Below are 27,792 nucleotides of genomic sequence, written 5' to 3' on the forward strand. Positions count from 1 at the left end.
TAATGTTTACATCAACTACAAATATTTCCTAATTTTTAATGTTTTCCTTACATTATAATTGCATTCCAGCCGCCTGAAAAGATGCTGTGTTTGTGCAAAATTCAAAGATGCTGAAACTGTCGGCAGGGCAGCGTCATCATCTTATCCAGCTCTCCAAGGTGTGGTGGAGGTGAATGCTGACTTGGTCCAAGTCTTTGAGTTTATTATTGTCCTTGCACATGGGTTTGGTTGAATGAACCATAATTAAGTCCACAACTGGCCTGTGTCTTCTTGACTTGTACCATCTCAGAAAGATGTTATTATTGGCATATTAATTTTAGCCAAAAATTTGGGTACACAAAATCAACGGATAAGATCAGACTCAGGCCACGCCACAATAGAAACCCAACTCACTCCCCCTGGTAAGGTGTTTTTGTTATTTGCTCTGATCAGTGAGTGGAACGTTGTGACCGCTTGCTTTAGTCTGTTTTCTCTTTGGCAAGCAAAGGATGGCAGAAGGTGTGCTTTTTGACTTTGTTGGAAACATAGTGGCGAGCTTGGCCTCCCAAGCTATTCAAGAGATTGGTCTGGCATCAAATGTCGGAAAGGATGTTGAAAAGCTCAAAAACAAGCTATCGGCGGTCAAAGTTGTGCTTCTGGATGCAGAGGAACAGCATGCCAAGAACGATGCCGTGAAAGATTGGCTGAGAAGGCTCAAAGACGCTGTTTATGATGCAGATGACGTGGTAGATGAATTTCAAACTGAAGCTTTGCGAAGGCAAGTGGAGATCCATGGCAGCAAAATAAAGGAGGTAAAAAACTTCTTTTCTCGTTCAAATCCTGTTGCGTTCTGCCTTAAGATGGGTCATAGAATAAAAGAGATCAGTGAGAATCTTGATGTGATTGCATCAGATATGGCCAGATTCCAATTTAGAGAGAGGTTACATGATACCAGGCCAATTGCCAAGATAAGGAGGGAGGAAACCCACTCCTTCATACCTGAATCGACTGTTATCGGGCGAGAACAAGATAAAAAGAAGATTGTAGAGCTTTTATTAGAGGGACCTCCCGACTCCAACTTGGGTGGTGGTGATGGTGTTCATCATCATCATCATCCAGCTGATCAGAATGTGGGCATCATTCCCATAGTTGGAATTGGGGGACTGGGGAAGACCACACTTGCCCAATTGGTCTACAACGACCAGAGTGTGGCAGAGCACTTCAAACTGAGAATGTGGGTGTGCGTGTCCGATGAATTTGATGTGAAATTGCTAACACAAAAAATTATAAGATGTGCCAACTCTTCAGATATAGATTGTTCCAACAAAGAAATGGAACAACTACAGGCTATCCTTCGAAAATCTGTGGACGGGAGGAGATATCTACTGGTGCTGGACGACGTGTGGAACGATAAAGCAGAGAAGTGGAATAAGCTGAAAGAATTGCTAATGGGTGGTTGTGTGGGAAGCAAAATCCTAGTGACAACACGTAGCAAAAAGGTGGCAAAAATCATGGGGACAGTTGGTATCGAAGCATACCATTTGGAGGGGTTGAATGAAGAAGAATGTTGGGAGTTGTTCAAGCAACGTGCATTTGAGCAAGGACATGAACCAGACCCAAAGCTGGTGGAGATTGGAAAGGAAATCGTCAAAAAGTGCAAAGGAGTACCACTAGCAGCAAAATCACTAGGGAGTTTGATGCGCTTTAAAACCCAAGAAAGCGAGTGGTTGTATGTGAAAAATAATGAGATATGGAGAATAGAAGGGGATGATGATGATGATGACTACGGAGAAAAAATTGTAAGAGTACTGAGGCTAAGCTATGATCATTTGCCTTCCAAATTGAAGCAATGCTTCGCCTATTGCTCAATATTTCCCAAAGATCATAAAATAAAAAAGAAGACCCTCATCCAATTATGGATGGCACAGGGGTTCATTGGATCTTACGAAGGGTGTAGTAGTAGTAGTGAGAGGAGGAGGGTGGAGGAAATAGGTGAGGAGTATTTCAACGATCTACTGTGGAGATGCATGTTTCAGGAAGCAAAAGAAGATGAAGAGGGAAACATAGTAAGTTGCAAAATGCACGACCTCGTGCATGACCTTGCTCAATCAGTCGCAGGGGTCGAGTGTTTTCGGATAGAGAGGGCCAGGGATGAAGAGGTGGCTCAACCACCTACTATAACTATTCCGGAAGGAGTTCGACACGTGGCACTTCTTGACCATGGAGGATATAATAGCACTAACGGCATTGAATTCTGGTCACAATTGAAACTTTCTAATAAGGTGCGGACTCTACTCTTGCCCCATAAAAATTATGATGGGATGAAATTGCCAATTGAAGGAATAGTGAATTGTTGTGCTTGCTTACGTGTGTTAGACTTACACGGTACAAGTATTGAGAGCTTGCAAATAAGTAGCATAGGTGAATTGAAGCACTTAAGGTACCTTGACCTCTCTTATAATCTGGATATTGAGACACTCCCTACATCAATTACTAAGCTCCAAAATTTGCAAACCATGAAGGTTAGAAATTGTGAAGTTGAAAAATTGCCAGAAGATATTGGGAATATGAAGAGCCTAAGGCATGTTGACCTCTCTTGGAACTGGACCATCAAAGCACTCCCTGCTTCTACTACAAAACTAGAGAATTTGCACACTCTAAATCTTAGTAGTTGTCATCTTGAAGAATTGCCAGAAGATATTGGAAAACTAGAGAATTTGCACACGCTAGGTCTTGGTGATTGTATACTTGAAAATTTTCCAGTGTATTTGAGAACATTGACAAAGATCAAGAGAATCAAGGGATTGGGGTTACCTGCCAAACATATTAAGGAGTTGCATGGCCTGCACCAGCACCTAAGTGGTACTTTATCTATTGGGAGAGTTGAACAAATGAGAGATGGCAAGGAAGCAAACTTGAAGGAGATGCCATACCTTTCAGGCTTGGAATTAATATGGAATAATTCAACGTATGGGAAAGAAATAGATGATAACAAGGCAGTAGAAGGAGAGGAAAATGTATTGGAAGGACTGCAGCCACATCCAAATCTAAAGGAGTTGAAGCTAAGAGGGTATGGAGGGATGAAATTTGCTTCTTGGATGATTAAATCCTCGTTGCTCCCAAATCTAGTGACAATCGTATTAGAGGATTGTCCAAGATGCGAATCTCTAGAGTTCTCAGGTCCACTCCCTTCCCTTGAGGCTCTATGGCTATCTAAATTCATATCCCTCAAGAGCATTACAAGTAAATTGAGGAAAGGAGATGGATTGTTCCCATCCTTAAAGCATCTCAACCTCATGTTAATGCCTAAATTGGAGAGTTGGTCAGTAGTAATGGAAATATTAGACGGTGATCAGGAAGTAGTGGTAGTAGAAGAAGAAGAGCCACATAACTCATTATCAGTAGTACTGTTCCCTCACCTTCCCAATGAATGTGAGATTATTAATTGTCCTAAATTGGAAAGTATTCCTTGGGGTTGGCCGGCACGTGAAAGAGTGGATTTATGTTTGATTGATGCCAAGGCATTGGAGTTAGTTCTGAAGAAAAAGACGAAGAAGGATAAAACCCCCATCCCATTAATGTTGACATCATCATCATCATCATCAACTACAAACTCATCATCCTCTTCTTCTTCTTCTTCTTTTCAACACTTCCTTCCCACCACTCATGTAACCACCACATCCTTGCAAATTCACCGTTGCTATGACTTACAGTCTTTTCCTTCGGAGGCGATGGAAGGCTTGACTTCTATCCGATTTTTACATATTTCATCTTGTCATCAATTGACATCATTGCATCCTCAAGCAGTGAAGCAATCCCTCGCCGATCTTGAAGAGCTACAAATTGAGTCTTGTCCAATCTTTCATTCGTTGGAGGGCATCGGAGGTCTTTCTGCCCTAAAAGCTTTGAGGATTAGGGATTTGCCCAAATTGGTTGCATTTCCAGAGGAGCTTGGAGACCTCAAATCCCTTCGGAAACTTCATATTGAAAATTGTCGTAATCTATCATCACTACCTCAAGGTATGCGTCGTCTGACAGAGCTACAGATTCTAGGGATTCAAAAATGTCCCAAGTTAAAGAAAAGATGCGCAACCGGTAAGGGTAAAGATTGGCCTAAGATATCTCATGTCCCAGATGTGAAAATACAATGATGGTGCTGATGACGTACTGAGAGAATTTTAATTATCAAGTGATTGGAAACTGTATTACTTCTCAACTTTCACATTCGTCACATCACTCCAAAAAGGAGAAGCCATGGCGCATCACTATCTCTGTTTTACTTTTATCCACAACATCAGATTTCCTTCTTCTACCTCTGGTACGTACGTAGTCACTTTACTTTATATTCACAACCAAACTATTTCATTGTGCTTATTTTAATGTTCATCTACAACAGGGGAGGCCAATTAAGTTTGGTCTATTTCTATATTCTTTCTTATCTTTTAGACCTTACAGTCATTTCCAAGGAACAAGAAACAGGGGAGGCCAATAGAAAATGGTCTCGCATTTTAATTAGTTTTAAATTTAATTTACATCAACATTAAACCATTGTTGTCGGGTAACCAATAATGTGTTAAACATGGAATACAATCCTCTATGCATATCCTGAAAAACATGCATGGACAATGCCCCATAAGATGAACGCTTATGGATATATCTTCCCTTAACTTTGTTTAGTGTTCCTGCTTTTACCACAATGGGTCACACAACAGCTTCTACGCTGTTGTGACTAGTTGTTGAGACTTGATCCTAACTCGGCCACAAATTAATGAGTTAAATAAAATTTAGGGTAAATTATAGATTAGTACACTGTACTTTTGGGGTGGTGGGAATTACCCTCCTCAACTTTCTAATTCTGATAAAGATCTCTTCTGTTTGCATTTCATCAATTAATTGAAAAAGATTCTCATCATAAGACTATTTAGATATTTTTAAATCTCCAAAGTACCATTTGTTCATGGATTTTCTAAAATAAGTGTTGGTGTTCAGTTTAGCGTTTTTTTTTCCAATTTCCATTTCTTATTGGTTTAGTTGATATTAATTGCATGTTGTGTTTGTTGCAATTCTAGGTTTTTATAGAATTTTCTTGGGTTTTTTTGTTATGATTTCCATTTTATAAAAGTTTCTGAAATGGGTATTTTGGTAAGTTAACTTCTTTGTCACTCAACTTAACGAAGATGGGGTCTTTGTTGGAATTTGAATGTTTAGGGGTGTTTGTGGAATTTGTTTATATTATATTGTATAATCAACTACATTTTCTGTTTAACCTTCTTATTCTAATTCTGATGATGCATTTGGACTTATGTTTTTCTTTCTTTTAAGCATTGTAACAAAATAAAAGGACTACAAACTACTATCAACAAGAAGAAATAGAGTTGTTCAACAAGGCAATCACATATAGGGGCCTATCTTGGTGTCATAAATACACATGCAAAGTCTTTGTGCTTATAGCTGTCAATTAAATGAGAGATTATTGTAGTGTCTATTTGCATAAAGAGACTTTGACTAAATTCAAACAGATATATAAGTTTGTTTATATCCCATTAATGCACTAATTATTGAATGTTTGAACAGATAAAAATAGAAGAATATTCAGCTTTTTCGGCTGCTTGAAAAGCATGATTGCTCCACAGACAATTATGGTGTTAGAAATTTATTCAACCTATGAGTATCATCTAATTTTATTGATTAGCTTCTTTTTACCCATTTTCATTTTCCCTCTTTAGAATTTTAAAAGTTTTAAATCTTCATTGTTTTTCTAGCCTCTGCATAAAAGTTTGTGTTGTTGTTTCTTCTTTTGTTGTACAAATTTGACTACTCCTAATATTTGTATATCTTTACAAATATCTTTTACTTGGATCTCAGTTTTAGAAATTTCCCCAATAAGGCATTTCAAATTTACCTTTAAACCAAAAATATTCATTCAGGTGAGGTGCAAATTTTCTCTTGTACATCTGAAGTTGAGAAGCATGAGACATGCATGGGTTCAAGCCTAAGAGTGGCCACTTTGTGAAAAAGTTGGATATGATAATAGCAACAATTATTGTTTTATTGCACACTTTCTTTCTATTCAAATTTTCTTGTTGTGTTTCTTGATATTATGGTCATTCCTATTAAAAATTGTAGATCTTCTGAGGGCAATTGTTTTTTCTGTGCTCTTTGTGTCTCTTTTATTGTGTAGCAGGATCAATTGATGATTCTTGGCACATGGCACATGTAGAGAGAGCAACCAAGTTGTAGATATTCTTGCAACTTTGATGTGACAACAAGGAAAATTGCTTTTTCTTATTTGTAATCAATGCATGACCGACTTCATGAGTTATGTATTTCAGTAAAAGAAGATTTTCATTTGGATGGCTTAAAATTAGGCATCCTAGGCTAAATCTAAATGTTTTGTAAAATGGAAATTTGAACTAAAACTTGTTTCTTTTTCTTCTGCTTTGGTTGCCCACTGTTAAGAGGAACTAAAAGGTCTATTGTTTATGTTCCCCTCTCAAATAGGGGTCTGTATGAAGCCTTCTCTAGTTGACTTTGGCTCTTGGTTGGAAGATGGGTAGGGGAGGTTCAAGTCACCTAGAAATTTGGTTGCAAACTTGCTGGTAGAAATTTGGATTTGCTTGAGACCTTTTATAACCTAACTTTTTAGTTGTAAAAGACCATCTGAGATGCACTATTTTTATGGTAGAAGTTTAGTTATTTGCTTATATAGGACTTCATGCACACAATTTGTCCATTACCTTATATTCATTAACTAAATTCTTACTATATATTCAAAAGTAACATACAATATTATCTACAAACTCAACTCAATTAAGCCTTATCCCAACCATATATATGGGGTTGGCTCCATAAATCCTCTTAGGCCATTTCACTTTCTTTATTGTCATAAATCCTATTAACCCAACAAGATTTGATCATGGGAATAGATGAGAAAGGTAGAGCATGCTATTGGGTAATTTTTTGTAGAGTCCACATATTTAAGCTAGGTAGTAGTGAATTCAGTGCTATAATGAAGTTAAACATTGAAGGTATGTCTGTAAATCTTTGAAGGAAAAGATCAAGACATTAGCCTATCTTTGGCATAAGAGCCTGATTAAATGTTTGAGATTTTTCTATCCCAAAGATTTTATTCTCCTAATATATGAGTTTATACAAAGAGATAGTGCAAAACAATTTGATATGTAAATCAGATTTTATTTAAGGTGGAGTACATTGCTATAAGAGCTACCCAAGGACTAATTTACCTTCATGAGAATTACAATTGACACTTGCTTCACAGGAATATTAAATCAAAGAATATTCTTCTATACATGGAATTCAAATCCAAGCATACATATATTGCATTTGATAGAACTATTGGAGTCTTGGTGAGACTATTTATAAGTTGTCCATGGCTTGTAATAAAGCAGGATCGGCCTGTTTTATGGAACTAGGTCCATAACCATTCTTTAGTGATAAAATATGTTTGTTGCTTGATCAATTTGCTCAAATTAAAGTGGATTATTTTTAGGTGATTTTTAATTTGACTTATTTATAGAATTCTTTGAGTGTGAGGTTTTTGCTAATTGCTTTAGTTTTAATCCATTTGATAGGGAAAACAATGGTAATTCAAGTTAGGCCCATGGAAACTGCTTTATAACATACTAAAGGTTTGCATACAAATCGCATAATGAAAACTTTTAGCACGTACAAGCCAAAAGGATGGGTGTGGGAAGGTAGTAATGTTTCAAACATCATGGAATAGTAATCTCCCTTCACCTTCTCAAACAAAAGCCCCAATGGGCAAACTCAAATGCTGCAAACACCAATCAAGTCAAAGCAATGCTTGAACTTAGCCATAGGAAGAGGCTTTGTTAACATATCAGTTGGGTTATCTGCAGTACCAATCTTCTTCACAATGATATCTCCTTGTTCTACAACATCACGAACAAAATGGTACCTCACATCAATGTGTTTCATCCTCTCGTGGTACATTTGATCCTTAGTCAGATAAACAGCACTCTGACTATCACAGTAAACAACAGTCACCTTTGAATCCAAATCGAGTTCACCAAACAAACCTCTAAACCAAATAGCTTCTTTAACTATTTCGGTCACTACCATATACTCAGCTTCAGTAGTAAATAAAGCAACTGTAGACTATAAAGTAGCTTTCCAACTAACAGCACAACCACCAATAGAAAATACATAACCTATGAGTGATCTTCTCCTGTCAAGATCACCAACATAATTTGAATCAACATAACCCATCAAACTGTCACTACTCCTCCCAAATTCCAAACAAGTATCTGATGTACCTTTCAGGTATCCGAGAATCCATTTCACTGCTTGCCAATGTGTCTTGTTAGGACATGACATATTGCTCACCATACTAACTACATGTGAAATGTCAAGTCGTGTGCAAACCATGGCATACATAATACTCCCAACTGTATTAGAGTAGGGAACATGTGACATATATTTTTCTTCTTCATCTATCTGTGGTGACAAGTTTGTTGAAAGTCTGAAGTGGGCTGCAATAGGAATTCTTAATGGTTTAGCATCTTTCATGCCAAAGCGCTCTAAGACCTTTCCAACATACTTCTATTGTGTCAAATTCAGTTTTCCTACTTTTTGGTTCTTTTGAATCTCCATGCCAAGAATTTACTTTACTGCACCCAAATCTTTCATTTCAAACTTACTACTCAACTGTGTTTTTAATCTATTGATCTCAGATATTTTTCTTGCTGCAATAAGCATATCATCAACAAAAGCAGCAACTAAACAAAAGAATCATCTACAAGTTTCCTGAAATAAACACAACTATCATACTTGCATCTAGAATACCCAAGAGCCACCATAAAAGAGTCAAATCTTCTATACCATTGTCTAGGAGACTATTTTATGTCATATAGAGATTTCTTTAACAAACAAGCATGGTCTTCCTTCCGTTCAACAACAAAACCCTTGGGTTGGTGCATATAAATCTATTCATCAAGTTCTTCCTGCAAGAAAGCAGTTTTAACATCTAATTGTTTTAATTCCAAATTATGCATGTCAACCAAAGCAAGAAAAACACGAATGGAGCTATGTCTAACAACTGGTGAGAAAACATCATTAAAATCAACACCTTGTACCTGATTGTAGCCTTTTGCAACCAGTCGTGCCTTATATCTAGCATCCTCTACACCCAGAGTACCTTCTTTTCTTTTGAAAACCCATTTGCATCCAACAACCCTCTTTCCTTTAGGTGGTCTTACCAACTCTCAAGTCTGGTTCTTATGTAAAGATTCAATCTCTTCATGCATAGCTGTCAACCACTTAGTAGAATTAACAGATGAAATAGCTTCTAGATAAGTATTGGGTTCTATAACATCAACATTCTTTGCAATTGACAATGCATAGGCAACCAGATCAGCATAACCATATCTCTGGGGTGGTCTAATATCTCTCTTTGTTCTGCCTCTAGCAATAGAATACTGCTCCTCCTCTTCTTCCTCTTGTACACGTTCTTCTATATAAATAGAAATGGGCACCTGGACTGATGTAAACTGAGGTGAGGAAGGACTTTTAATTTCTAACTCTACCTTCTTTCCTGAACCTTGTGTTTTATTTGCATCACAAGAATTTGAAGACTTCTTTCTTGGGTGAAGCATAGCAGATTCATCAAAAGTAACATCCCTGCTAACTATGAACTTTGGTGATATAGGGTCAGGACACCACAATCTATATCCCTTCACACCTAAAACGTAACCAAGAAATATGCACTTCTTGGCCCTACGCTCAAACTTGCCTTCATTAACATGTGCATATGTTGGACAACCAAATATTTTCAAATTTAAATAATTAGGAGGGTTGCCAGACCATACCTCTTCTGGAGTCTTACATTCAATGGTTGTAGATGGAGATCGATTTACTAGGTGACAAGCCATATTAACTGCTTCTGCCCAAAAATCCTTTGAGAGACAAGCATTTGACAACATGCACCTTGCACTCTCTAGTAGAGTGAGAGAGTATGATGCCTTACAATGCCTTTATTTTTGCATAACTTGTTAAACTCATTTCCACAAAACTCTAAACCTTTATCTGTTCTCAACCGCTTGACCTATTTTCCTGTTTGCTTTTCAAGCAAATTTTTCCAATTTCCATTTCTTATTGGTTTGGTTGATATTAATTGCATGTTGTGTTTGTTGCAATTCTAGGTTTTTATAGAATTTTCTTGGTTTTTTTTTATATTTTCCATTTTATAGAAGTTTCTGAAATGGTATTTTGGTAAGTTAACTTCTTTGTCACTCAACTTAACGAAGAGGGGTCCCTTGTTGGAATTTGAATGTTTAGGGGGTTTTGTGGAATTTGTTTATATTATATTGTATAATCAACTAGATTTTCTGTTTAACCTTCTTATTCTGATTCTTATGATGCATTTGGACTTATGTTTTTCTTTCTTTTAAGCATTGTAACAAAATAAAATGACTACAAACTACTATCAACAAGAAGAAATAGAGTTGTTCAACAAGGCAATCACATATAGGGGCCTATCTTGGTGTAATAAATATACATGCAAAGTCTTTGTGCTTATAGCTGTCAATTAAATGAGAGATTATTGTAGTGTCTATTTGCATAACGAGACTTTGACTAAATCCAAATAGATATATAAATTTGTTTATATCCCATTAATGCACTAATTATTGAATGTTTGAACAGATAAAAATAGAAGAATATTCAGCTTTTTCGACTGCTTGAAAAGCATGATTGCTCCACAGACAAATATGGTGTATGAAATTTATTCAACCTGTGAGTATCATCTAATTTTATTGATTAGCTTCTTTTTACCCATCTTCATTTTCCCTCTTTATAATTTTAAAAGTTCCAAATCCTCATTGTTTTTCTAGCCTCTGCATAAAAGTTTGTGTTGTTGTTTCTTCTTTTGTTGTACAAATTTGACTACTAATATTTGTATATCTTTACAAATATCTTTTACTTGGATCTCAGTTTTAGAATTTTCCCTAATTAGGCATTTCAAATTTACCTTTAAACCGAAAATATTCATTCAGGTGAGATGCAAATTTTCTCTTGTACATCTGAAGAATCATGTAGGGATCATCATTTCCTGTAATAGTCAAATCTAAAGTTGAGAAGCCTGAGACATGCATGGGTTTAAGCCTAAGAGTGGCCACTTTGTGAAAAAATTTCCAAAGATTAGGATTTATGTCCTCTCCTTCCAAAGACATTGGATAACCAACTTGGACCAATATTGGGTTAAGGAATCATATGATAGTAGCAACAATTATTGTTTTATTGCACACTTTCTTTCTATTCATATTTTCTTGTTGTGTTTTTGATATCATTGTCAGTCCTATTAAAACTTGCAGATTTTCGGAGGGCCATTTAGAATTTGGAAGTCATCAAGTAACTTTACAAGTTTGAGCTGCAAATGGGATGGAACCACAACAAGTACGTTGCACAAGCACATAATAAAGGCATATTTAGGATTTTAGTATAGTTTAAATTTGTGACTTCTATGAACAACCGATAGAGTTATTCTTTGCTCTTTGTGTTTCTTTTATTGTGTAGCAGGACCAATTAATGATTCTTGGCACATTGCACATGTAGAGAGAGCAACCAAGTTGTGGATATTCTTGCAACTTTGATGTGACAACAAGGAAAATTGTTTTTTCTTATTTGTAATCAATGCATGACCGACCTCTTGAGGTATGTATTGCAGTAAAAGAAGATTTTCATCTGGATGCCTAAAATTAGGCATTCTTGGGCAAATCTAAATGTTTTGTAAAATGGAAGTTTGAACTATAACTTGTTTCTTTTTCTATTGCTTTGGTTGCCCCGCTGTTAAGAGGTAGCTAAAAGGTCTATGTTTATGTTCCCCTCTCAAATAGGGGTTTGTATGAAGCTTTCTCTAGTTGACTTTGGCTCTTGGCTGGAAGATGGGTAGGGGAGGTTCAAGTCACCTAGAAATTTGGTTGGAAACTTGCTGGTAGAAATTTGGATCTGCTTGAGACCTTTTATAACCTAGCCTTTTAGTTGTAAAAGACCATCTGAGATGCACTATGTTTTATGGTAGAAGTTTAGTTATTTGCTTATGTAGGACTTCATGAACACAATTTGTCCATACCATATATTCATTAGCAAAATTCTTACTATATATTCAAAAGTAACATACAATATTATCTACAAACTCAACTCAACTAAGCCTTATCCCAACCATATATATGGGGTTGGCTCCATAAATCCTCTTAGGCCATTTCACATTTCACTTTTTTTATTGTCATAAATCCTATTAACCTAACAAGATTTGATCATGGGAATAGATGAGAAAGGTATAATATGCTATTTGGTAATTTTTAGCAGAGTTTACATAATTAAGCTTGGTAGTAGTGAATTCAGTGCTATAATGAAGTTAAATATTGAAGGTATGTTTGTAAATCTTCGAAGGCAAAGATCAGGACATTAGCAGATCTTAGGCATAAGAGCTTGATGTAATGTTTGAGATCTATCTATCCTAAAGATTTGATTCTCCTAATATATGAGTTTATACAAAGAGATAGTTAAAAAAAATTGATATGTAAATCAGAATTTATTTAAGGTGGAGTACATTGCTATAGGAGCTACCAAGGATTAGTTTACCTTCATGAGAATTACAATTGACACTTGCTTCACAGGAATATCAAATCAAAGAATATTCTTTTATACATGGAATTCGAATCCACGCTTACATATATTGCATTTGATAAAACTATTGGAGTCTTGGCGAGACTATTTATAAGGTCTCCATGGCTTGTAATAAAGCAGGATCAGCCTGTTTTATGGAGCTAGGTTCATAACCATTCTTTAGTGATAAAATATGTTTATTGCTTGATCAATTTTCTCAAATTAAAGTGGATTACTTTTAGACAATTTTTAATTTGATTTAATTATAGAATTCCTTAATAGTGAGGTTCTTGCTAATTGCTTAAGTTTTAATCCATTTGATAGGGAAAACTATGGTAATTCAATTTAAGCCCATGGAAACTGCTTTATAACATACTAAAGACTTGCATACAAATCGCATATTGAAAACTTTTAGCACGTACAAACCTGAAGGATAGCTGTGGCCGTGTGGGAAGGTAGTAATATTTCAATTCTTTAGTTGTTCGGTATAGCATAGATTTCTCCTATTTTATTATACCTCTTTTCTGAAATTATTTTGTAAGATTACATTGATCTCTTATTTATTTATACTCTTTGTTGACACTTTTGTGAAACTTTTCTAATATTAAAAACAACTGAATAAGAATTCTTAATCAACTTGAAACCAGTCATACTAACATATCATGGTGCAGAGAAACCCAAGAAAACATAATCGAAATGACAATTAAATGAAAATAAAATAGAGATAAAGAGAAAGCCAACACAAAGAACAAACAAATTTACATGGTTCGGCTTATAGCCTACGTCCACGAGCGAAGGAGGAATAGAAATCCACTATGCTGTAGGTAATGGAGAAGAAATACAGAGTTGTGCTCTCACAGAAAACCCTAAGCCCCAAAGTACACCCAATATCTCTCAAGACTCCGCTTTCTGTACACAAGAGAGAAAACCCCCAAAAAATACATGAATCTTCGTATTCGATTCGGACCTATAAGATGAATATAGGCCAGGCCCATACCGCCGCGGAGGCTCCACACTCGCACCCCCAATGGTGATTTGTGGTGGGCTACGGGCTTACACATCCACCACAAACCACTATGAAATTGCCTTCGTGTTTTTCTCAAATTAATTTGGAACGGATTCACGAAGCGGGTCACCACAAAGAATTCAAGGCACAAATATAACAAATCTCCACCTTGGATTGAATTCTCTCAATCGTCACAGAATAGTAATCTCCCTCCACTTTCTCCAACAAAAGCCCCAATGGGCAAACTCAAATGCTGCAAACACCAATCTAGTCCAAGCAATGCTTGAACTTAGCCATAGGAAGAGGCTTTGTTAACATATCAGCCGGGTTATTTGCGGTACCAATCTTCTTCACAATGATATTCCTTGTTCTACAACATCATGAACAAAACGGTACCTCACATCAATGTGTGTCATCCTTCATGGTACATTTGATCCTTAGTCAGATGAATAGCGCTCTGACTATCAGAGCAAACAACAGTCACCTTTGAATCCAAACTGAGTTCACCAAACAAACCTCTCAACTAAATAACTTCTTTATCTGTTTCGGTCACTACCATATACTCAGCTTCAGTAGTAGATAAAGCAACTGTAGACTATAAAGTAGCGTTCCAACTAACAGCACAACCACCAATAGAAAATACATAACATGTGAGTGATCTTCTCCTGTCAAGATCACCAGCGAAATTTGAATCAACATAACCCATCAAACTGTCACTACTCCTCCCAAACTCCAAACAAGTATCTGATGTACCTTTCAGGTATCCGAGAATCCACTTCACTGCCTGCCAATGTGTCTTGTTAGGACATGACATATATCTGCTCACCATACTAACTACTTGTGAAATGTCAGGTCGTGTGCAAACCATGGCATACATAATACTCCCAACTGCATTGGAGTAGGGGACATGTGACATATATTTTTCTTCTTCATCTATCTATGGTGACAAGTTTGCTGAAAGTCTGAAGTAAGCTGCAATAAGAGTACTTACTGGTTTAGTATCTTTCATGCCAAAGCGCTTTAAGATCTTTTCAACAAGCTTCTATTGTGTCAAATATAGTTTTCCTACTTTTCAGTCCATTTGAATCTCCATGCCAAGAATTTTCTTTGCTGCACCCAAATCTTTCATTTCAAACTTACCACTTAATTGTGTTTTTAATCTGTTTATCTCAGATATTTCTCTTACTGCATTAAGCATATCATCAACACAAAGCAACAAGTAAACAAAAGAATCATCTGCAAGTTTCCTGAAATAAACACAACTATCATACTTGCATCTAGAATACCCAAAAACCACCAATCTTCCACCTTAAAGGGTTGTTTTGGGCCCAAGTCATGGGAAAAAATTTGGCTTGAAAGCTTTTGCCAAGTCAAACGCCCAAAACAAGATGTTTTGTAGAGAAATTTTAAATTGAAAATTTGGATAGCTAATAGCTATCAAGGTGACGGGTTTGTCGAAGTCCTCAAAATTATTACTAGTCCCACAATAAAATATTTGCAGTAAAAGTGGTTCTAGGTCGAATCCTACAGGGAGCAAATCAGTAATCTCTTAGCCAAATGGATAAAGTAATTGTGTGGGAAAATTTAATAACTAAAATTAAATGAATAACAAACTAAACAAACAAGAGAAAATCAGTCTTACCGAATTCTGGTTCAAGGATTCGGGTTGAATCGATTGGCCATCGATCCTAGGTACATTTCAGCATTCTTGCAATTCAAGCATTTAACCTTAGATTTATTAGGATAGCCATAATACCTTGTGTTTTCCTAATTCAGTTGACCAAACCCAGCATTCGATCAACACTTATCACCACTCAACTGGGTACGATAGCGTTCCATGTTAAACAATGATAGCATTAAGATTTGTGAAAATAGTTAAACCAAAATAACAATAATTGAGATAGCTGCAATTACTGAATTTTGTTTCATCGATTCCTTTAGGTTGAACCATGTTAAAACATTGGTCAAAGGCTGTCACGAACAATTGACCCAAAAAGATATCAACCTAATTGCTACTTGTACCATTATTCATGACAATTACGGATCACCGAAATCATGGACAGCAATAGGAAGATCAACATTAATTCAATTTGTCAAACTAATTAACATCAACATCTAATAAAAATATGCACAAGAATCAATGAATACTTGAATTAAAAAGCAAGAAAATAAAATAACTATAGAACATCACAATGACACAATCGAACCTCCCCCCTTGAACTAGAAAAAGAAGCTTAACTACTCATGATCTGCGCAATCTCCATGCCTTTCTTCTCCATAGTCGAACTGCTTTCTTGAGCTTCTTGGCCTCTTGATGATCTCTTGGATCTTGGAATGAGTGATGCCAGAGCTGGTTCGCCCCCCTCTTTATATAGCCAAAGGAGAGGGCTATTTTCCAACTCCTTCTAGGAGTTCATCTTATCTTTAGGGAGTCTTGATCTTCTTTGAACTAATCCTATCCTATCTCTTATCTAATCCCCAACCTTCTTATCCTTATAGGATTACATTCAAAGTTTAGATCTAATAAGATTCTCTCCCTCTTGGGAGATTACATTCGAATTAGGACTCTAGACTCTTGTATCCGAGTTGGGCTTCTCTGCTACTTGGGCTGCTTCCAGGTTCTTCTGCGAGTTGGGCTTCAGCTGTTAAATGGGCTTGGCTGCGAATTTGCTCCGACTTCGGGCCCGGTTTCATACTCGATGCGGGCCGAATCAGTCAAAACCCAAAACAGTAAAGTTGTGGGCCTTTCTTTCTTCTTTCTAATGCTTCTTGAATTGCCCAATTCGGAGTCCGGAACTGTGAGTTAGGCCCAGATCACTGACTGTCGCCGAAACTATGCAAAATCACCCGAATTGGCCTGTTTCCTTCCAATTGCCTTCTTTATTGCCCTGAATCGAAATTCAAGAGTAATGAGTGCATTTAAGTGCTAAAGTAGTGTAAAAAGGATGAAATTAAGGGGACAAAATAAGGTTCTTTTAAGTCTCATCAAATCCCCCCACACTTAAACTTTGCCCGTCCTTGGGCAAGGCAAAAGTCAAGCAAAACAGGAGAACCTAACTAATGAATCTCTCTTCTTTTCCTCTCCACGAGGCCTGGTCCAATGCATGCTTCAGTCCAGTCTTGGTAACCTTTCCCTTTTCATCTCTTTCTCCCCTTTTTCTTGTCCAAGAGTGGTTGCAAATCATCATTCCTCATGGTCCCAAGTTAAATCGATAGTCAAGGAGACAAGCCTTCCAAGGCTGAAACTCCTTGGACTGCACGGGTGCTCATTGCTTTTAACAAACCAATTCAGCCAGATGCAATTACTTTTCTTTGAATCAAAACAAGGTGTGCTTATTGCCATAAGCTTGCTATGTATCACATCTCCACCACTTAGTGTGAATTCCTAGGATCTGAAGGTGAGAATGGGGTTGGGGTTCTAGGGTGAGTGCATTTTATGCTCCATCTCACCCTTGCCTTCTTTTCAAGATGTGAGTGCATTTTATGCTCCATCTCACACTTGCTTTCATTTCTATATGTGAGTGCATTTTATGCTCCATCTCACACTTGTTTTTGTTTCTAGATGTGAGTGCATTTTATGCTCCATCTCACATTAGTTATGATTTTAATTTCAAACTCCTTTTTTTTTTTCACAAGAATCACAAGGTTTCACCATCTGATCCATGAATTCATTGATCGTGGTCTCTATATGCCTAACACAGCAAGTTCTAGAATAATCAACCCATGCTTGACGGATAATTATGTGAAAATCAATCAAACCCTTATGCATCTTGCCTATTGATCGATTAAAATCATGAGGTACCATATTCAGCCTAAGCACATGATTCCTGATAAGTTGAAATCATTCAAGGATAAGTTTCCGGGAGCTGAAATTTCAAGAAAGTAAGGTATCCCAAATTTCCATCAGATTTCCCTAATCCCCCCACACTTAAGTTATACATTGTCCCCAATGTATGTGATTATGCATAAAGTAAAAGGATTCGGGAGTACTTCCCTGTTCGCCTTGTGAGGTTCCTGCTAAACACAAAAATCAAAACCAAACAAAATAACAAAATTAACTAAACACAATGGGTTGCCTCCCACAAGCGCAATTGTTTAACGTCGTTATGCTCGACGTCCTCCTTTGCTACTTTAACTCTCGTGGTTGCAGCTTTCGGTGTGCTCCCCTTCCATCCATCATGGGTGGGTTCAAATATGGAATAGGGGCCTTGGTACCCAATTGTGCACTCGATTCTAACTCCTCATTCATATCTTTTTCAAAAATTTCCTGCACAGTTGGATCAAAAGTGTCAACCAAATAGATCGAATGGTCTTCAATTGGGTACTTCATAGCTTCAAAAATATTAAATTTAACAGTCTCTCCGTCACATTCGACGGAGAGGGTACCCTCATCCACATCTATTTTGGTCTTGGCCGTTTTCATGAATGGTCTACCTAATAGAAGTGGGGTTGAACCTTCGATCATATTCTCCTCCATCTTCAGAATGTAAAAATCAGCTGGAAAGATTAAGTCGTTAACCTGCACCATTACATTCTCAACAATCCCTTCTGGGTAGGCGTTAGAACGATCAGCTAATTGGATAACAGCTTTAGTTTCCCTTAAAGGACCTAATCTCAAAGCATAGTAAATCGAGTATGGCATGACATTGATAGATGCACCTAAGTCTAGCATGGCATGCTCGATTTGCTTATTGCCAATCACACAAGGTAGGGTGAACATACCTGGATCAGCATGTTTTTTTGGTAAGGTCCTCTTAATCACAGCTGAAACGTTCTCTCCAACTCCTACCTTAATGGGGTTCTCGTTTGAGTCCTGTACCTCCTCTTGTCCTTTATCAGCCTTCCTTGGTGAGGTAGATTCTAGCTGCAGTTCCTTCCCGCTTCTCAGCACCACTGCACTTACATTCTCCTTGGGGTTGACTATCGTTTGTGATGGTAGTTTCCCGGAGCTCTGCGCCTCCAACTTGCTAATGGAAGTGGCAAGTTGGCTGATTTGATTCCCCAAATTCTGAATGCTGGCTCTTGTTTCCTGCTGAAATTGCTGAGTATTAGTAGCTAGAGCCTTAACTATATCTTCTAATGACGTACCTGAATTCGGGGGTTGGCCTTGCACTGTGATGGGTGCTGAAAACTGAGGCTGTCGACTGAAAAAATGGGGTTGATATTGCTGCTGTCCTCCTTGGTTCCCGTAGCTCAGGTTTGGATGATCTCTCCACCCCAGATTGTAATAATTGGAGTAGGGATCATACTTTCGTTGAGGCTGGCCTGGGAATCCTCTCACGGCATTGACTTGCTGCATTGGGCCATCTTGTAGTGATAGACACATGTCCGTAGGATGTCCAGGGATCGAACAGATACCACACACCCTGGCAGTTTGAAATTGTCCTGCAGCGAGTTGTCTTACCAAAGCAGTTAGGTCAGAAATCTGATTTTCTAAATTTACATGGCTTACCTCATTAACCCTTCTAATGGTACCTTCTGTCCTTGTACCAAATTGCTGAGAATTTTCGGCCATATTGGAGATTAATTCCCTGGCCGCTTCAGGTGTCTTGTTCACTAGAGCTCCTCCATTGGCTGCATCGACCATACTTCTATCCATGGGCTGAAACCCTTCATAGAAGTATTGGATTAACAATTGTTCAGGAATTTGGTGGTGGGGACAACTAGCAACAAGTTGCTTAAACCTTTCCCAATATTCATATAATGTCTCACCACTAAACTGCCGAACTCCACATATTTCTTTTCTTATATTTGCAGCCCGGGATGCAGGAAAATATTTATCTAAAAATATCCTATTCATCTCATCCCATGTGCGTACTGAACCGGGAGGGAGAATATACAACCAATCCTTTGCTTTATCTCTTAAAGTAAATGGAAAGGCTATGAGTTTTACCTGGTCCTCGGTCATACCGTGGGGTTTCATGCTTGAACAGACGACATGAAATTCCTTTAGATGTTTGTGAGGGTCCTCACCTGGGAAACCATGAAACAGAGGCAATAATTGAATCAAACCAGATTTGAGTTCAAAGGCTACCTCAAGAGTGGGGTACGTGATGCATAAGGGTTGTTGGTTCATAATTGGTGCAGCCAACTCCCTTAATGTCCTCTCTCTGTCAGCCATTCTTTCTACTTCTTCGAAGATGGGAAAATCACAAGTGGGTAGATCGAAATCTGAGTTCACCCTTTTAGGTGAATGATCCTTCCTTTGCTTAGCCTCCTTCCTTAACCGACGGGTGGTCCTCTCAATTTCGGGGTTATACTCGAGTTCACCTCATTGAGAAGCATGAGTCATAAAACAAGAAGGTTAACAAAAAGAAGGTAATAGCTAAGAAATTAACGTTGCTCCCCGGCAACGGCGCCAAAATTTTGACGGGTTTGTCGAAGCCCTCAAAATTATTACTAGTCCCACAATAAAATATTTGCAGTAAAAGTGGTTCTAGGTCGAATCCCACAGGGAGCAAATCAATAATCTCTTAGCCGAATGGATAAAGTAATTGTGTGGGAAAATTTAATAACTAAAATTAAATGAATAACAAACTAAACAAACAAGAGAAAATCAGTCTTACCGAATTCTGGTTCAAGGATTCGGGTTGAATCGATTGGCCATCGATCCTAGGTACATTTCAGCATTCTTGCAATTCAAGCATTTAACCTTAGATTTATTAGGATAGCCATAATAAACCTTGTGTTTTCCTAATTCAGTTGACCAAACCCAGTATTCGATCAACACTTATCACCACTCAACTGGGTACGATAGCGTTCCATGTTAAACAATGATAGCATTAAGATTTGTGAAAACAGTTAAACCAAAATAACAATAATTGAGATAGCTGCAATTACTGAATTTTGTTCCATCGATTCCTTTAGGTTGAACCATGTTAAAACATTGGTCAAAGGCTGTCACAAACAATTGACCCAAAAAGATATCAACCTAATTGCTACTTGTACCATTATTCGTGACAATTACGGATCACCGAAATCATGGACAGCAATAGGAAGATCAACATTAATTCAGTTTGTCAAACTAATTAACATCAACATCCAATAAAAATATGCACAAGAATCAATGAATACTTGAATTAAAAAGCAAGAAAATAAATTAACTATAGAACCTCACAATGACACAATCGAACCTCCCCCTTGAACCAGAAAAAGAAGCTTAACTACTCATGATCTGCGCAATCTCCATGCCTTTCTTCTCCATAGCCGAACTGCTTTCTTGAGCTTCTTGGCCTCTTGATGATCTCTTGGATCTTGGAATGAGTGATGCCAGAGCTGGTTCGCCCCCCTCTTTATATAGCCAAAGGAGAGGGCTATTTTCCAACTTCTTCTAGGAGATCATCTTATCTTTAGGGAGTCTTGATCTTCTTTGAACTAATCCTATCCTATCTCTTATTTAATCCCCAACCTTCTTATCCTTATAGGATTACATTCAAAGTTTAGATCTAATAAGACTCTCTCCCTCTTGGGAGATTACATTCGAATTAGGACTCTAGACTCTTGTATCCGAGTTGGGCTTCTCTGCTACTTGGGCTGCTTCCAGGTTCTTCTGCGAGTTGGGCTTCAGCTGTTAAATGGGTCTGGCTGCGAATTTGCTCCGACTTCGGACCCGGTTTCGTACTCGATGCGGGCCGAATCAGTCAAAACCCAAAACAGTAAAGTTGTGGGCCTTTCTTTCTTCTTTCTAATGCTTCTTGAATTGCCCAATTCGGAGTCTAGAACTGTGAGTTAGGCCCAGATCACTGACTGTTGCCAAAACTGTGCAAAATCACCCGAATTGACCTGTTTCCTTCCAATTGCCTTCTTTATTGCTCTGAATCGAAATTCAAGAGTAATGAGTGCATTTAAGTGCTAAAGTAGTGTAAAAAGGATGAAATTAAATTTAAGTCTCATCACAAGGAAAAGTCAATACAAGGTGGGATATATGGTTGGCATGGACTGGGGTATTCAACATGTGGCAATCCAAAGAGTCCTCAATCCAGTGGATGATTGAGACCAGCCAAATTATCCATCAAAGTGGCAAAAATGAAGAAGGTTATCTAGGGAAGTTATCCACTTAATTGGAAACCTTATCGTTATATACGCATACATACATATAATACCATGATGTTGGGACTCTGAAGTTGGTCTCAAATGGGCAAAACCAAATCTGGAACTTAAGTACAATTTTCTCTCTATATATTCTTCCTCTTCTTTTCAAAGTTTCCTCCCTTCATTAGTATATTATCCATTTATAATCCTCTATTTCCTCTATTTATTTATGTCATTTTTTCATTATTTCTATCTATAGCTTATAAACCAAAACTGTAGGGATATGATATTCAACATATTGTTTCCAGTTGATCCTTCATGCTAAAAATGCCAGATAGTAGGTCCATATCAAGTTCACCTCTTCCATGATCCCAGATTGCTAGGACCACATTGTCCCTAGTTGCTCCTGGAATTCCAAATCCTTTTGAGTATGTGTGCATGTATGCATGTATGTATATAATTGAAAAAAGATAAAGAGGAAGTAAAATAAGTATGGTTCAACACAATACTTCTAAAAAGCCAAGGTATGGTGCAAGGCTTTTAGACATACAGTGTCCAACTTAGCTAAAAAAAGAAATCTTTTCAGGAAAGCAGTAGTAGCAGAACTTTTTGCATTTCAGTCAGCTCTGGTTTTGGCTAAGGAAAAGAATTGGGAACTGGTTCTCCTTCCCTTTCTTGGGATGTTTGTAATTTGACTTTTATTGACTGTATTTGCCTGGGTCTTCTAACAGGGCTGCATGAATTAGCTCAATTGGCAAAAAGTTTAGAGTTAGACTCTGTTTGTTGGAGCAGCCCTCCTGCTTGTATTGAACCTTTTATTTCCTTTTGTTAGTTAGTGGTTAGTTTACTTATAAAAAATAGTGTTAGGCATACAATGGTGGCAAAGAAAAAAACAGAGGTGTCAGGCATACACAAAAAATATGCATTGAGGCATTAGCCTCAAATGCTTGACTTCAAAGCCTTCTTCTGTGAGATGTCAAGGCAAACCTCAAGGCATAAGCCACAAATACATTTGAATATACTGACCAGTTAAAACATCTATGCAATTCAATTCCATAGCTCCCTGCTCAGTTTGGGACAACAAGCAACGAAATCAAACCAGGAACAATTGCAGCCTTGGCCAAATCAGTCCACCCAATGCTCTGCTTTATCGTATTATAGGTGAGATTTGCACTCAATGGATTTGCTGCCATAGCGGTCAGGAACATTGAAGATGAGACTACGGAAGTCTGAAAGCAAGTGAGCATCAACCAAGCTCCCAATCGGTTTTCAGTCCCATCGCCGGCATTACTGCCACAGGCAACACAAAGGGACTTAACCAATGGGAGGAAAATTCCGCCTGCTCTGGCGGAGACGGAGGGAATGGCAGGTGCAAGGAGCGCCTCGCTGAACACCAAGCTGTAACCTAAGCCTAAAGACGAGCTACCGAACAGAGACACAAATTGGTAAGCAATACGGTTACCAAGTCCAGTCTTTATAAAACCCCCGAGCGAAGAAGAAAGCGAGAGCAATAAGCCATGGGATAGGATCGCCAAAGGCGGAGAATGCAGCGGCGAAAGTTAGGGTTTTTGTGAGCACGGAGGCTCCCAATCCCATCAAAGCAACAGCCCCGAGAGGCAGAGGTTGCGTGATGATCCCGACTATAGTGGCAAGGAAGATAGCAAGCAATTGACAAGCGTTCTTCGCCACACCGTTCGGTACCGGGACAAACCAGTGAATGATTCCTGTTGCAATCGAAGCCATTAATGGCTTCAATGCTGCTCCATGCCATGGCTCAGAAGCAGGTGCTACTGGAGCAGCAGAAGCAGCTGAAGCTCGAACAGTGAATTTCCGATTCGAGAGCGACAGAGAACAATTCTGAAGTTTCAGAAAGATGTTCGAAGGCAAAGCTCCTAATAATTGCTTACTTAACGGATTCGGACATGAGGAGATTCGATTTTGATGAGAGTGAAACTGGGATTTGAGATTTAAAGGTGGAGACTTTGCAGAGCGAGATCTGCATAGTGGAATAGAGCGAAACCCTAAGTTGCACGAAGATGTAAGTGCGAGGGACACCATTTATGGCACAACTCAGAGCTTCACGGGTCACAGAAACATCAAGCAGAGAGAGAGAGGGGAGACGGAGATTCGAATAGTAGTTATATAGGAAGATTGAAATATAACTTTTGTTGATTGTCAGGTCCTGATCGTGCGGCCATGCTGTATTAAGAATATTCTGATTTTATAAATTTTATTTCTCGTAAAATCCGTCGGGTCAGGGCCACCAACCACCATGTCTCATGCCTGTTTTTTGGATTTATATTACAGTAAATCTCTTAAACTATCCTCAAATTTCATCCTCTTCTTATCTTTCTCCTTCTTCCTCTGCTCATCCTTCATCCATCTTTATTTTTGTTCATTGTCTTCTCGATGGTGAACAGAGAATTACCATCAGCGTTGGCTGCTGGTCTGCAAATACCAGGAAGGAAGAGACACTCGCATCCTCCACCATCGAGAAGGCAAAGGGATGAATCCTATTTCAATGATGATAACGTTTCGAAGGATGATGACGATTCAAACAACGATGATCCGTGCTACTCAGGTAGAAAACCCTCCCTCTGGATTTCAAGTTCCTCTCAACGAGTTGCAACTAGAGTTCATCCTCTCAGAACCAGTTCTAAGGCCTTCATTGAATCAGTTCTCCTGAAACATCACAGTCTTTGGGCAAGAATCTTCTTACTGTACCTCTGTCAATTCCACAAATGGATATTCTCCTCCCAAATCCAAGCTGATCTCCGCTGGAATGACGCTATCCGCCAATGCGGTGCTAGCCCACAGCTGGTAGAGATATTTCCGTCATTGCTAAATCTGCCTGTGAAGAGATCGTTGCGCCTCCAGCCTCTGCCGTCTGCAATAATCTGCCTATAAAGGAATCAACAAATGTGGTGTTGAGATGCTTGAGAAGAAAATGGAGCAAGGTCTTGACGAAAATTGGGACTCTTCTTCCTCTTCAATGGTGCAAAATATCAAGGAATGGCAGCGAATGGGAAGCCAATTCTTCCCCAGAGGCTTGCACCGGTGATGCCTTCTTTCCCGGAGGCTACCAGTTTCACCGACAGGGGAGGCAATCGAAGGCTAGCAAGGCCAGCAGGTCTGTTTCACTTCCACCGAGACCGGTGCTGGTACCGGCAGTGGCAGCGGCAACGGCAACGGTGGCTGTGGTGACATCTCTGAGATGCAATATCGTATTCATGCACAGACATGAGAGAAGAACAACGGCATAGACTATAAATGACGAATGCATCACAAAAACGGGGAGGAGTTGTGCCACCACCTATATACCTTCCCCTGTTTCAATCGTCGTCACTTGCAGTGGCAAATCTAAACACAACGGCGGAGCTCCACCTAGACTGGACTGGAAAGGGCGATCGTAGCTTGTTCTCTACCATTATTCTATCCTGTCCCACCACTGCCAAAGATGAGGAAGAAGCTCTTAGAGGTGAGATCGATGGGGTGAAGACGAAGAAGAAGATTTGTTCTTGGGTTGGCTTTTGATAGGGACGATGTTTAGCAACGTCGTAATTCTTGGCATGATGGTGTTCTGGGAACAAATTGTCCTATCCCTATGGATTAAAACTGGATTTACCAGTTTCACGTCAAGGATTAGATTGGGAGTTTTTTCTACTTCCCTTCGTTCAATTTCCAGAGAGCCGTCGGTGGTTATGGAGGCTTTATTATAAACGGTAAGTGTTATAATTCTGATCTTTCCATCGTGATTTTTCGATGCCTTTTGGGACCACAGGGAGAGGGATGGTCTTTAAGAAGGGAGAGGGAATAAGGGTAAAATTGGATTTTGAAAAAATTTATGAATCACCTGTGTATGAATTTGAAAGAAGCATAGATATGAACGACCGTAGGGTAGAACTAATCAATTGTCAAAAATTTTAAAGTACGGCAAGACAATAGCTAAGGATACTAGAGTAAGGATAGTTTAAGAGATTTATTCCTTATATTATATAGAACCATCCACTAACATGCGCATTAACTATCAAAATCTCAACCAAAAATTTGGTAAGGCGCTCATGGCTCACGTTAGCTTTTGCTGATAACAGGAATGCCTTCAATGTCTGAAAAACGAAGCTTTTTTCATCCCAAAGACAGCATAAGGACGAGGAGACTCCAGCAATGAAGATTTGAGACTATGGCAAGAGTAAGCCATGCTCTCCTTAGCTTCTTTCAGGTGGCAAGAGTAGGCCATTCGTTTGGTTTGTTTTACATTTGTTAATTGTTATTAACTAGCAAGTAAACCGATGCATGGAGTTAAAAAGAAGGATAAATTATAAGGACCCCCTGTACTATTAGGTCAGTGGCAATTACTTCCCTGGATTTTCATTTGCAGTAATGAACATAAGCTTTTACTTTGCTATAAAAAAGATTTTAATTCAAATGTTTACATTTTTTTAAATCCCCAAACTATTATTTTCTCATTTATTTGAACAATTTTATGATTCATTTAGTTTTCTAAATATAATATGGAAGTCTCTTGGTTGCTCCAATAGATCTTTGTAAAATTTTGCCTGGATTCAGTGTTTAGATGAAATGATAAAGGTTTCTTTCTATAAATATAAATTGAATGTTCCATTTGGTTTTTCTTGATTTATTGGAGAAAGGAGTGGAGAAATTGTATATTTTAAAATGAAGAAAGATATTCATGTTAGTGGAATACAACAAGAATTTAAAGAAACTTGTTTGTCTATGCCAATAAAATGGCTCTTGTTGTTTTAGTTGGTTTCTTTTGAAGGAAAAGGGTTATTTTTGGGTTAATTGGGGTTTAATAGAAAAAGGCAAGGAACTTAATAAGAAAAGTTCATGTGGATATTTTGGTAATTTAACACATTTATCATCTAACATAACAATTAGCTGGTATTTGTTGCAAAGTAAAAGTTTAGGAGGTAATTGTCACCAACCCCATAGTAGTACAAATATAGATGTATACAATGCAAATACAAGGTTTAGAAATATTGTATACAAGGTTTTATATTGTACACATTTTTATATGTACTCTTTTCAAATTGAGCCTTAAGTTTTGGCACTAAGAATAGCCACGATCCAAAAGAATACTAAGGAATAGGCACTCATTGATCACAGTATTCAGTTTCCATGGCTGATCCACCTACTTCCTTAAACGGTCAATGACTAACTTTGAATATACCTTGATGAAGATTGGTTGATTCCTAGAAGTTGAGTGCAATATTATGGGCTTCCCATGCAACCCACACTTTAGCAAGATTGATTCTAGTACTCTCTAAAGCACATACTTTCAAGTCAAGGAGCTAACCATGATGATTTATAGCAATACAAGCAATGGTGCAAAATTCATTAGAATCACAAGAAGATTTGTCCCTTAACCTGACCCAAATACATTAAATTTATACTCCAACTTTATTATAGAGAACCAAAATGGATTAAGAGACATTTAAGAGGAAAGAGAGAGATATTTATAATTATTAGAAATAATTAAGATATAAAAGGTTGTTATTAGAGTAGTAATGGATTTTATTGTTAGACAATGTATGCCCTTAGCTCCAATCAGAAAGATGTAGATAAACATTTATTTGTAAATGGATAAAGTACATTGTTGTTACGTGTTGATATTGGTATGTTTTTGTGTATTACCCCTTAAACTGGACATTTAAGAGACTCATGTTAGTTTAGAATATTCTCATCCATTGGATAGACTTAAGGAGTTTATTTTAACAAGGTTGACACTAGTGTGTTGCCAAGGAATTAGAGTAGCTTGTCTCAGTTGTTAAGGTTAGATCCCAAGCACAACTATTGAGTATTTATCAAAAGCATTGAACCCGGACCAATTTTTCAGTTATACCCTAAACCTTGGAGATAGATGGGCAAAACTGGAAAGCTATATATAACCCCAGGCTTGATTATGGTACTACAATAGGTGTTGGAGTGAGCTATTTTTGATAATGCCAAACAGTTAGATCCATTAAGGGTCAAATACTTGGGTATGTTGGGACAACCTAAGAATCACTCTCTCTGATGGAAACCTAAACTGCCGACAGTGGATTTCACTTATGTTTGAAATCTGGTTTTGCAAAATGAGTGCGGTTATGTGTGTATGGTATATACTACTA

At 38.0% G+C, this 27,792-nt stretch overlaps 1 protein-coding gene, 1 non-coding gene and 1 pseudogene across 12 annotated transcripts in view; 2 read left to right on the top strand and 1 right to left on the bottom strand.

Annotated features, from left to right (window-relative positions):
* Positions 1-309: 309 nt before the first annotated feature.
* Positions 310-27,792, top strand: part of LOC104613024 (putative disease resistance protein RGA3) — a 97,896-nt gene continuing 70,413 nt past the window's right edge. For 4 of the 11 annotated variants that reach the window (XM_088897665.1, XM_088897668.1, XM_088897664.1 and 1 more), the window contains exon 1: positions 310-4,297. In XM_088897665.1, the coding sequence (XP_088753791.1) occupies positions 489-4,130 (3,642 nt within the window). In that variant the 5' untranslated portion in view covers positions 310-488 and the 3' untranslated portion in view covers positions 4,131-4,297. Of the gene's footprint in view, positions 4,298-5,553; positions 6,139-6,160; positions 6,680-10,662; positions 10,753-11,312; positions 11,413-11,532; positions 11,866-27,792 lie in introns of those variants that run through there. The other 7 variants (XM_088897661.1, XM_088897660.1, XM_088897659.1 and 4 more) reach the window with 7 other exon arrangements.
* Positions 19,276-19,382, top strand: LOC148802780 (small nucleolar RNA R71). Its single transcript, XR_016083274.1, has one exon. It is a non-coding gene; the product is annotated as a small nucleolar RNA R71 (small nucleolar RNA).
* LOC104613023 (dicarboxylate transporter 1, chloroplastic pseudogene) lies at positions 22,729-23,719 on the bottom strand (annotated as a pseudogene).

This window comes from Nelumbo nucifera, chromosome 2 (genome assembly GCF_055504915.1).
Source record: "Nelumbo nucifera cultivar China Antique chromosome 2, China Antique-T2T, whole genome shotgun sequence".
Lineage (NCBI taxonomy): Eukaryota > Viridiplantae > Streptophyta > Magnoliopsida > Proteales > Nelumbonaceae > Nelumbo > Nelumbo nucifera.